This window comes from Impatiens glandulifera, unplaced genomic scaffold, assembly GCF_907164915.1.
Source record: "Impatiens glandulifera unplaced genomic scaffold, dImpGla2.1, whole genome shotgun sequence".
Lineage (NCBI taxonomy): Eukaryota > Viridiplantae > Streptophyta > Magnoliopsida > Ericales > Balsaminaceae > Impatiens > Impatiens glandulifera.
This window is the reverse complement of record NW_025918801.1, coordinates 62,469-75,027: the sequence shown is the minus strand read 5'-3', so window position 1 is coordinate 75,027 and position 12,559 is coordinate 62,469. Positions and strand designations below refer to the sequence as shown.

At 32.4% G+C, this 12,559-nt stretch overlaps 1 protein-coding gene across 1 annotated transcript; it reads right to left on the bottom strand.

Moving 5' to 3' along the window:
• Positions 1-5,593: 5,593 nt before the first annotated feature.
• Positions 5,594-6,058, bottom strand: LOC124917056 (MADS-box transcription factor 51-like). The gene has a single exon (XM_047457628.1). It carries the CDS (start codon positions 6,056-6,058, stop codon positions 5,594-5,596), a length of 465 nt encoding a protein of 154 aa, XP_047313584.1.
• Positions 6,059-12,559: the final 6,501 nt, after the last annotated feature.

The following is a 12,559-nucleotide window of genomic DNA, read 5'->3' as shown; positions in this document are numbered from 1 at the left end:
AGAAAAATGACCCTTTTCTGCACCTGGCGTGTAGGGCCGAAGGAAGGACTGATGTGGAGCGGGAAGACCGAAGGCTTCTAAGAAATGCGGTCCTAGACTCCGACACATGCTGGACTTGCTGAAGTCTGACCGAATTCTTTGAAATTTTGAGCATGCACATTAGAGGCTCGGCAGACCACGGTCTTTTTCGTTGAGGGCGACAAATTTTGAAGGGGGAGTTAATGTTAGGGTCTAAAATCAAGGCCTCGGTCATATAATAATTCCAGCAACCTTTCTCGGAACCCGTTCTCGGTCCTATGGTGCACATGGGCCTGATTTCTGTTTTGTTGTATTAATATTTTGTTTTGCTTTCCTTTTTTTATTTTACAAACCGAATTCTGTTATTTTCTAGTAGTTGTTGTAACCGAATATTCTAGGGAAAGACATCACCTATATAAGGCTGATCTTTCTTCCCCAAGGACCCATGAATGGAACAATGAAGATATGAACTTCGGCCACATTTGTCTATTATTATTTACTATGGACTGTTTGACATAGACAAACAGTATTTCTCTTCGCACCATTGGTTCTTCTATCCCTTCCCCCAAATTCTCTATCAAAACCTTCCGCGGCCCTTTGATTATAGAATTTTCACCGGTCTTAGAGATCAAGAACTTGATTCTTGAACCCAAAACACACCTTACGAAACAAGTCGTAACATAATGTTATCAGTATTTTCCACAATTTGCATTACAATTTAAAAAAAAAAACATAAGTAATATATATGTTTTGAAAAAATGACAATAAAAATAATGGCTGCCATTGAATACTAATTGAGTTATCTAATAGCTTAAAATTTGCAATACCGACATGATCTTCAAAGTTTATAAAAGTAACTGTATTTGTATATATATAAACTAAAAAACTTAGTGTACTAACCATAAAAAACAATTTGTTCAAATATAATAAAAAAAAATAAACCTCATGAATTTTGTTTAAGAATATTATAATTTTATTAAATAAGTTTCATCATTTTATTACTTTCAAGCACAATTATCAATTGATAAAAGGAAAATTATAATCCGATCACAATAAACACTAAGCCAATACATGATAAATAATGAAGATTTATAATCTAAATAAAACACTTTAATTCAAGAATAATAATCTTACATTAGATTTTAAACACGATTAATAAAATATTTGTGAGAAGGGTTAAGCCTATCAATACAACAATGATTCGACTTTCAAAAACAATAACTTGAAATATGTTTTTTTTGTACGTTAACACGTTTTGACTAGTTTTAACACGTTTTAGCACGTTTTTGGCATTTTTAACATATTTTTCACATTTTTGTCATGTTTAACACGTTTTTCACGTTTTAGCATGTTTAACGTGTGAAAAACGTATTAAACGTGTCAAGCGTGAAAAATGTGAAAAACGTATTAAACATGTCAAAAACGTGTTAAATATGCCAAAATGTGTTAAACGTGCCAAAAACATGAAAAACATTTGAAAAAACGTATTAAACATGTTAAAATCGTGTTAAGCGTGCCAAAACGTGTGAAAACGTGTTAAACAACAACCAAATGAACTCTGAAGTTACTTATGAGTCTCGATATCCATCCAACGATGGGATGGTAGTGTATTGCATAAAAGAAAACTATTGAAAAAGGTAGAATCTCATGGGCATAGAATGTTGGGGTGAAACAACAAAGAAACTCATCATATCGAAAGGATGACAATGTGTTGACTAAATAACCAGTAAAGAATCACATATGATTGGATTAAGACTAATAAAAATATGGGCATTGACTACTGGGATAAAAAAACAACCGAAAACAAAACTCAGAGAATATTATTGCCAAAAAAAATAAGAACATTAACATAATTATTTGAAAGAAAAAAGTATTATTAAAAAAATAATAATAATTAATATAACATTATTAGAGCCCGAAACCATTGATGAAGATAGCGAAAAACTATATTGTGTAGCTTAAGAACAAATTTTTTGCTCGAGTACCATGTTAGAATATATAAGGAGATTGATTTGAGGACTCATAAGCATACAAGCAAATGAAACCCTAGGAATAGATAAAAATGTAAGGAGATTTGAAAGGAAGCGCGGTCGGCAAAAGAGACACAACACAATTGGCACGACGACAGGATAGGCACATGCGACACGATAGGCATGATTTTTTCTTGCATCGTAAGTCATCAAATCAACATCAGAATCTCCATTGATTAAAGGAAGCGCGATCGGCACAAGCGACAAAGCACGATCGACACGGGCGACACGATAGGCACATGCGACACTGCACGATCGACATTAGTGGCACGATATAGCCTTGCGTCGTAAGTCATCCATTAAGTGTTGCTAGTCTAGGGTTTTTTGTGAAGTTGTAAGTGCCGCTGGAATTTGTCCTCGATTGCAGTTTATTTGTGACCATCTTTTAGGGTTTCTACAATTAACCTGTTATATTACATTGTTTATGCCATTATGGGGAAGGGGAAGAACAAAATTAATAAATTTACAGAAGTAAGGGAGTTCATTCTGGAAAAAATTAAGAATATTGCAGGAAAAGAGATTGAGAGGATAACTGATGAAATTATCCAAGAAATGTAGGAGGAAAACAAACTAAATCAACATATCCTGTATAAATTCATGTAGAAAATAATATAGGAAAACAGGGCAACAAAGAGTGAGTATGGAAGGTTGGTTATAACGAAAGACCAAACTATTTGGTCTTAAAAACCAAATTATCAAACTCATGATACATGCCAAGAAGGGAAAAATCACAATCAGTAAAGAGAGAGTTCAACAAATAACAGTTCAACTCAATATTTATTATCTTCAGAACTGAATTTTTTTGAAGAAAGTAGAATATGAGGAGATAATTAAATGGTTAGTTGATGCAATAAATGAGTCGATAAAGGCTCCCAAATCCAAGACCTACACTATCAGAAGTAATTCAACATAGAAAGTCAATAAAGTATGGTGGAATAATGCAGGAAAAAAAATCTGAAAACCATTCCTACAAAGGAAAAGTCTACTTGGGGATATCCAAATAAAGGTAGAGGTACTCAACTCTCCTTTTAAATTAAAATTGCCTTCTAAAGTAGAGGAAAATTGTATTAAAGACTGAGAGTTTGTGGTGGTTCAAAACTTCATTGGGAAAAACATATTATCATTCCCAACTACCAAAGATGCTCTAATTATACAGTGGGAGAAGGACATGAAAAAGTTTATGTAAACATACATGACATCTACTTCATATAGTTTAAAAATGGCTCAAATTTGAAAGAAATCTTGGAGAAAATACATACTTATATAGGATCAAATTGTATGAAGATGGAAAAGTGGTATGAAGAGATGAATTTACAGAGCAGACCAAAGAAAATGGCCCAAATTTGGTTCAAGCTCTAAAACATTCTAGCCCACATGTACAATGATGAAACAATTAGTCATTTAGTAGGTACAACTGGGAAACCATTATATATGGACTCAATAACTGATGAATGTGAGCATTTGTCCTTTGCTAGAATTAGCATTGAACTGCATCATAGGATTATCCTACCAATGAAAATGGCAGTTGTTGACAGAAAAAGAAAGCATAATATAATGGAGATCTCTTATGAATGAAAACCAAAAATGTGTGTTTTCTGTAACACTTTCTTGCACAATAAATGTGATAAAGCTAAAGAAGAAGAGCAGAAAAATCAAGAAATAGGAAAGAAAAAGAAGGAAACAGATGAGGCTAATTTTAAAGATCAAAAATTTGTAGAAAAAATCAAGAAGAATTCTGGGAAAAAAGAAAGTGGTGAAGGAAAGAAAGTAAAGGGAATAAAGGTAAAGAGGAAAATAAAATTTTCTGTAATGTAAAGGATTGTGTTGAAAATGGAAGATGAACCTCAAGTTGTTGTTAAAGAAACTCAAAAAGAAGACACATATAATTTCAAAGCTGAAACAGAGAATTATAGAGCCGATAAAGAAGATTCCAAAATCGATGTGTAATCTGAAGCTGAAGTTGAAGATAAGGAAGACAAGAATACATAAATTCAAGTTGAAGATAACAAAGGTAAAATCCCTGAAATTTTCAGAAACAATTATTTCTATCAATTCAAAATGGGCTCATACAAAGAGAAAATTTAAAATGATAAACAACAATACTCATCGTCATCTTCAATACAATCTCCTTTCATCGTTAGAGGAAGAGGAATAGGAAGGGGAAGAAGGTCTCTCAATGAAAACAGATGGCATGTGAAATGTCATGTTATGATAGTTAGGTTTGAATGTAGTTTTTTTTGTTTGTAATCTCTGTTTTTTAGAATGTATAAATACTACTAATTAATTTTTTTTAGGGTTTTTTTATTGTTATTCATAATCATATCTATGATTTGTCTTGTTTTGATTTCTAATACTTCCACTTTTGGAATTTTAATAAAATAGTTTTAACCGTTTTTTAAAAAAAAAAATTATATATATAAAAAGATTATATTAAATTTTTATTTAGAGTTACATAAGATATCTTTAATATAAAAATTAAATTAAATTTATAAGAAAACTAATATAATATTAATATTATAAAAAAAATATTGAATTAGATCTCAAGTTAATGGAACAGAACTTGGAATAAAAACAAATTAAGACCTTGAGTAGAAATTAATTTCGAATTTATAACCTTTTAAAAATTATTTAATTTTAACATAAAAACAATCCAAATAGAAAACGTTAAAACATGAATAAAATATTTTATTATATTAAACTAGATCTTTGAATCCTAGGTTTAATTAAAACATGAATAAAATATTCTATTATATTATACTAGATCTTATCTTTGAATCCAAGCTAGCTAGGTCTAATTATTCAAAGTTATTAAACTGTAAAGAATTCTATAATTAATTTTAAAATCAGTTTGATGTTTTCAGATAAAAAATATCATTAATTGATGAATAAATCTATTTCACTTCCTCCCAAATCTATCTTCATTTATTATTATGGAATCTCTTATCTCACTTTTCAATTCAATTTCATGTTAGATTTAATCGGAAAGATTTCTATAAATCAAATTTTATAATTTGTCTCATGTTTAGATTCACCAAATCCAAATTCAATTTACTTAGATATTCACTAAATTAAATGATTCCACTCAATTCATAACAAGATATTGACAAATTTTAGACTTAATTGAACCACAAGATGTAATCAAATCATGAACACAACCCCATTAATTCATTTCTTAAAACTTCAAATAAGACATTGAAACTCATTTTTCCTCAAACTCTCAAAGATCTTCACATCTCTTGCCAATTTTGTCAATATTGTTATATGTTTGACCATCATTAAATGTGTTGATATAAATGTGTAATCAATACCGGTTAATTGCAAATAATGAAACTTTTGAATAGTGGTATATCGCCGTCCATATGAACAATACATATATATACTTTTAAATCGCTAAACAATACATATATACTTTTAAATCGCTAAACAATACAAATACACTTTTAAATCGCTAAACAATACAACAAATACACTTTAAATCCCTAAACAATACATATATACTTTTTAATCGCTAAACAATACAAATACATTTTTAAATCGCTAGCTAGCTAGCATGTTATGCGGTTGTCGACCTCCTGTTTAATCATCTCCAATAAGGCCTTCATCGCAAGGGGATCATCTCCATTACTCTTCTCTCCAGCAATAATCTCGTCTAATATCCACCCAGTCAGCTTTGCCGCATCGCTGCTGCTGCTGCTACTACTATCGTCTTCATTTCTCGTGGATGGAAGACCAGCCAAACTCAGATAATTGTCGACAATTTCATCAACAGACGTGCCGTCGCCGCCGTCGGTGGTGTAGAGATGACCCGCCGGTGAGAAGGCAATGGCGGCGATCTTACAGCCAGTACTTTTGCGGTATTGATCCGCCTTCTTAAAGAGGCCCATTCTCCGTTTGGAGAAGGCCACCGATTTCTGCTTTTTATTATCAATTCTTTCTATCTGGATCTTCTTTTTTCCCGTCCCAAAATTCTTCTCTCTTTTATCACATTGGTTGATCGTTTCCTTCGTCATTACGTACTCTGAAACAATAATAATAATTCAATGAGATATAATAAAAAAGATGATCATCTGTAACAACTAATATAAATTAATAATACATGCACACGACTAATATAAATTAATAATACATGCATAAAATCATAAGTAGATCAGATCGCTTCTTAAGTCGTGTTTAGGGTTTTAGGGTTTTAGGGTTTGGAGCAAGTGAGTCGTTGTTAAGTTCGGTATTACTGGAAGACTCTAATGCAGGTATTGGATGAACCATCCATCATGCAATTCATCGAGGAGAATGATTTGTTTGCTTGTAACACGGATTTCGGTTTGATGATTGTAGATGGATAAGTTGAGTTTCGTGGATGGAGGATTGAAACCAAACTTTGAAAAAGAACATGTATAGATAGAGTTTTCGGAGAAGCATTGAGAATGTGCAAATGAAGCTTGATAATCAAAAATGGCGAAGAAGATTGCGAATATAAACATTGAAGATAATGAACAAATTATAATGCAAAATCACATACCTGTTTGTAGAATTATCTTCAAGAAGGATCTCGATCCGTTCTCAATCTGTAAAATCAGTAATATCCGAAAGAGATTATACGAACAGAACAGTTCTTGAATCTAATGCAGAATTTGACGTTAATGGCGTTTTCTGATTAGGGTTTATCCTCTTTATATTTATAATAACGACGGGATAGAAATTGAATTTCTTTTTTAACTATATTTAATATGGGCTTTATTTGGCCCAAGCCCAATCATCTTCTTTTAATTTACTTGTAGGTAATTGTTTAATATCATCCTCAGCATCAATTTTTAAATTTATATAAAAAAAAACTATAAGTTAAACTAATTTTTCAAAATATAAAACAACGGTATTTTAATAAATTAGATTTATTAAATATATTTGTATTTTATTTAATATTCAACTAATATATATAAAATAAACAAATAATTTTATTTAAATTAATAAGAATTTGCACTAAAAAAAATAAATATAAGTATAAAATTATAATTATTATTTATATATTTATATATTTATAATATTTATAATATTTATTAATAAAAAGAAACTTAATATTTACTGTGATAATCTTCTCTTCACCTTTCTTTACTCCCTCACTAAAACTTTCAATCTTCTTTCTTTCTCTCATAATAGTCAGATCAAATAAGGGAGGAAAATGTTTGAAATATCGATGAAAAAGATAAGAGTGACGTAATACTGTTATAATAGATTCAAGAGTGGAGAAAAAAAAGATATTTACAATTTTACCGAGTTTCACGATTTAACCGAGTTAACTCGCGATTTCATTACGATTTTGTTCACACCCGAATTTCATCCACTCGTGACTCGATCTCTATCAGTTAACTCGCAAACTCGAAAAGTTGACTCGCGATTTTGATAACTTTAATAACAATGTAGATTAAATTGTTATTAAAAGTAAAATACCCCCAATGATTCAACAATGATAAAAGACTAAAATCTTAATTCACTAAGATAACTTTAAATAAAAAAGAGTTTAAACAAAATAAATTAAAAGTTGTAGATTTAATTTTACTAAAAACTTCTTAAATAGTTTTAAACATAAGCGAGTGGTTATAAATATGAAAATAGTTAGTTTATATTTTATAATTTGATGTTTTTTTAATAATTTGACAAATTGAACACTTATTCTTCTAAAAAGAAGGTCAAAATGGGTATTTTCTAATAGAAAAATTAACAAATTGTTATTATTTTTTAATTATATCATATAATTGTGTTGGTTATTTATAAATATAATAATATTGTTATGTTTCTAGGATGCACCTCAATGCTAATTCTAGCAAATGATATGTGTGCTCTCCTTCTTCAGTAATTGGATCCATGTATAATGGTCTATCTAATAAACCTGCACAATGACTAAAGGCTTCAGAATTATACATATGTGAAGATATATTCCAGAGCTTGAACCATATCTGTGCAGTTTCTTTTGGTTTACTCAATAGGTTTAAGTCTTCAGACTATTTTTCTAATTTTATATAGTTGGATTCTATATATGTATGCTCATTTTCTAGAATTTACTCTAGATTAGATCCCTTCTTGAATTTAAAAAAATATAAATCATGGACATTTGCTGAAATTATTTCCAGCCATTTTCCTTTCCATTGCTTCAATAGTGCATCTTTAGTAATTGGGAAGGATACTCTGTTTTTCCCTATGTAGTTTCCCACAACTACATTTTCCCATTCCTTTATATAATTTCCCTCTACTTCAGTAGGCAATTTAAATTCAAATGTAGAATTCAGTACCTCAACTTTTGTCTGTGTATTGCCCAAGTAGATTTTCCCTTTATAAGCATTATCTTTTATCTCTTTTGCATTGTTGTTCTTCCAGACATCATTATTTTTCCATGTCGAGTTGCTCCGGATAGTATACGACTTAGATTTGGGAGCTTTCATCAGCTCATTCATTGTAGCAACTGACCATTGAACAATTTCTTCATATTCTTCTTTTTTCAGCAGATTCCAATCTTGAAGATAGTGAATGTTGAGTTGAATTGTAATCTGTTGTGCTTTCTCCTTATTAATGACAATTTCTCCCTTTTGACATGCATAAGGAGCTTTGTAATCTGATTCTTGAGCCCAAACAGATTAGCTCTTTCATTATAGCGTATCTTCCAAGCTCTTTCATTATCCCATATTTTCCTACCTCAATTTCAACAGGAATTTTCCCAGTAGCAGCTGGAGTAGATTGCGTACTTGTGTTGGTATCCTACTGTTCTTTGATAACTTCTTCAGCAATATTTTCAATGTATTTGACGGCTGCTTCCTTGATTCCTTCCAACAAAAAATCCCTAACTTCTTTAGATTTATTACTTTTGTCCATTCCCTTCCCCATTATGGCAGAAACAGAGAAAAATAACAGAGTAATTGTAGGAAACCTAAGAAATGATCACAAATAAATCGCAATCGAGAGAAAATTCCAGCGATGTTTACAAATGTACAAAAAACCCTACCCTAGAGAAACTTAATTAATCATTTATGATGCAAGACAATATCATGTCGCCCGTGTAGATCGGGATGTGCCGTCTGTGCCAATCGTGTCGCCCGTGCCAATCGTGCCGCTCGTGCCGATCGTACTTCCTTTGATAAATGGTGATTTCAGTGCCGATTTGATGACTTCTGACTCAAGACAATATTGTATCACCTTTGACGATCGTGTCGTATGTGCCTATCGTGCCGCTGTGCCGATCGTGCCGTGATGTGCCGCATGTGCCGATCGCGCTTCCTTAAAAATCTCCAGAGCTGTATTTTTCGATTGTTCATTCACTAAAAAGAATAAATTCCCCCTCACGATCAAATAAAAAATAAATAAAGAGAGAAACGGTGTAAGTTCCATAGCTAAGTTAAGCGGTTTTTATTGTATATACTTTTTCATTGCGTTTAGCAAACCGGACAAAAGTTTAGGCAAACAACAAATAGTGATTTCAATATCTCAACCCTTATGAGTGTATCTTTAATCGTCTCTTTCCCTATGACCGGAGTATATCTTATAGAATCAATACACTTTTGTTCTTGTATTTTGTAATTCTAATAAGTGCCTAGGGTAAACAACAAGTAGTGATTTCTGTTGTTTTTTGGCACAATTAGAATCCCACATCGAAAGATGATGGGAGTGAAAGAAGTTTCTTAGTATATAAAAGAAACTATATTCACAATTAGAATAAATCCCACATCGGAAGATTATGGGAGTTGTGTAAGTTTTTTAGTGTATAAAAGAAACTCTCCCCTCTTTGGTTTATTGCACCCAATATTTGTATATCTTCTTCCTTATTAATTGATAGCCTTAGTGCTCGGAGATGTAGGCAATATTTTGGCCGAACTCCGTTATCAAATTTTGTTAGTGTTCTTTCATTTGTTTTCTTTTTTTGTGTTTATGTCAGAGTTTTTCCCAACAAGTGGTATCAGAGCCGATGGTTCGTCCTTGGCATGGTGTAATCTTCAAAAGGGGCATCAACTTCTTCGTTATCCTGGACGAGGACACCGATGTCGAATTTGAAGTTTGCAGTGAAAATCTTTAATGTAACTGGGCATTTCGGCATGTGGCAATGTGAGGTTCTAGATTGTCTTTTTCAGTAGGGTCTAGATATTGCTATTGAGGTCGGAAAGCCAGATGGTATAGAAGAAAAATAGTGGAGTATCATGAATCGTTTGACATGCGAAACAATTCGATCATGCCTGTCTAGAGAGAAAAAGTATGCTGTGAAGAATGAAACTTCTGCACAAAAACTATGGCAAGCATTGGAGGACAAATTCTGAAGAAGAGTGGTCAAAATAAATTCCTTATGAAGAAGCGGTTGTTCCAGTTTGATTACCAATTAGGTACTACTATGAATAAACATATAACTAAGTTTAATCAATTAGTAGCGGATTTGTTAAACCTTGATGTTAAGTTTGAGGATGAAGATTTGGCTTGGATGTTGTTATCGTCCATTCCTGATGAATTTGAACACTTAGAAACAACGTTACTTCATGGGAATGGAAATGTTTCTTTTGATGCTGTAAGTTCTATTTTATATAGTCATGAATTAAGAAAGCATGACAAAAGGAAAAGTAAAATAGGTACAATAGATGAAGCATTGATGGTTAGGGGTCGTCAACAAAGCAAATCAAAAGGGAAAGGAGGAAGATCTGAAAGTAGAGTTGCCAAAGATGAATGTGCTTTCTGTCGTGAGAATGGACATTGGAAGACTAACTTCCCAAAGTTGAAGAAGAAAGAGAAAGATTCTGAAGATGCAAATTTTTGCAGAAAACAAAGGTGATGCAGATTTAGAATACTCTTTATCGATGTCACACACAACATCACATCCTGATGCGTGGATATTGGACTCAGTCTGCACTTATCATATGACACCAGTTCGAAAGTGGTTCTTTGACTTTAAGGAGTTGGATGGTGGAGTTGTTTACATGGGAGATGCTAATACATGTAAAATAAAGGGGATAGGTTCAATCAAGCTGAGAAATGAGGACGGATCCACCAGAATTATCAGAGAGGTTTAGTACATACCAAATATAAAAAAGACTCTCATTTCTTTGGGGGCCTTGGAGTCAAAAGGTCTACATGTGAAATTGGAAAATGTATTTCTTAAGGTAATCTTTGGAGCACTAGTGATGTTGAATACTATCTGGAAAAATAATAATTTGTATTACTATCAAGGTAGTACAGTTAATGGGACCACAGATGTATCAACTTCCGGGAGCAATAAGGAGTTAGAGGCAACAAAGATATGGCATATGCGATTGGGGCATGCTGGTGAGAAATCTATACAAACTCTTGTCAAACAAGGATCGTTGAAAGATACAAAAGTTTGTAAATTAGATTTTTGTGAAAATTTTATTCTGGGATAACAAAGGCGAGTAAAATTTGGAACTAAAATCCATAACACCAATGGTATTTTGGATTATGTGCACTCAGATATCTAGGGACCTGCCAAAACTCATTCTCTTGGAGGTAGACATTATTTTTTTACATTTATTGATGATTTTTCCAGAAGAGTATGGGTGTTTACTATGAAGAACAAAGATGAAGTGTTTGAGATTTTTCTTAAATGGAAAACTCAAGTTGAAGACGTGACAGGAAGAAAGATCAAAGTTCTTCGGACTGATAACGGTGGAGAATATAAGAATGATTCATTATAGAAGTTATGCTAAGAGTGTGGCATTGTTCGACACTTCACAGTCAGAAAAACACCACAACAGAATGGAGTATCGGAACGTATGAATAGAACATTGGTGGAGAAAGTTCGATATATGTTGTCTAATGCTGGGTTAGACAGGAAGTTTTGGGCAAAAGCTGTGTCATATGCTCAACATTTTGTAAATCACCTACCAACTCTACATTTGGTGGCAAGACTCCATTAGAGGTATGGTCTGGAAAATATGTAACTGATTATGATTCTTTGTATATTTTTGGTTCTATAATATATTATCATGGAGTTGAATCAAATTTGGATCCACAAGGAAAAAAGGCTCTTTTTACGGGATTTACTACGGGAGTTAAAGAGTATCAACTCTGGTGTTTGGATGCAAAGAAAACTATTATCAGTAGAGATGTTACTTTTGATGATTATTCAATATTGAAGAAGGTAACACCAGACAAGATTGATTGTACTCCGCAACATGTGGAGTTTGAGCAGATAAAGATAAGCCAACTATAAGTTACTCTCCGACAACAAACGAAGAGTCAAATGAGGAAGAGATTCCGACCCAAGAACCTTCAGAACAACGTGAATCAATTGTTGTTAATAGGCCAAGGCGAGTTATTCAAAAACCAGGTCGGTTTGCTGACATGGCGACCTATGTACTTCTAGTCGTAGATGATGTTCCATCCACTTTTTCAAATGTCAGTCGAAGTACTGAAAATGGAAAAAATGAGAGGTGTTATGGAAGATGAGATGCAATCTCTTCAGAAGAATGAGACATGTAAGTTGACGCATCTTTGCTAAGAAGGCTATTGGTTTTAAATGAATCTTTGCTAAG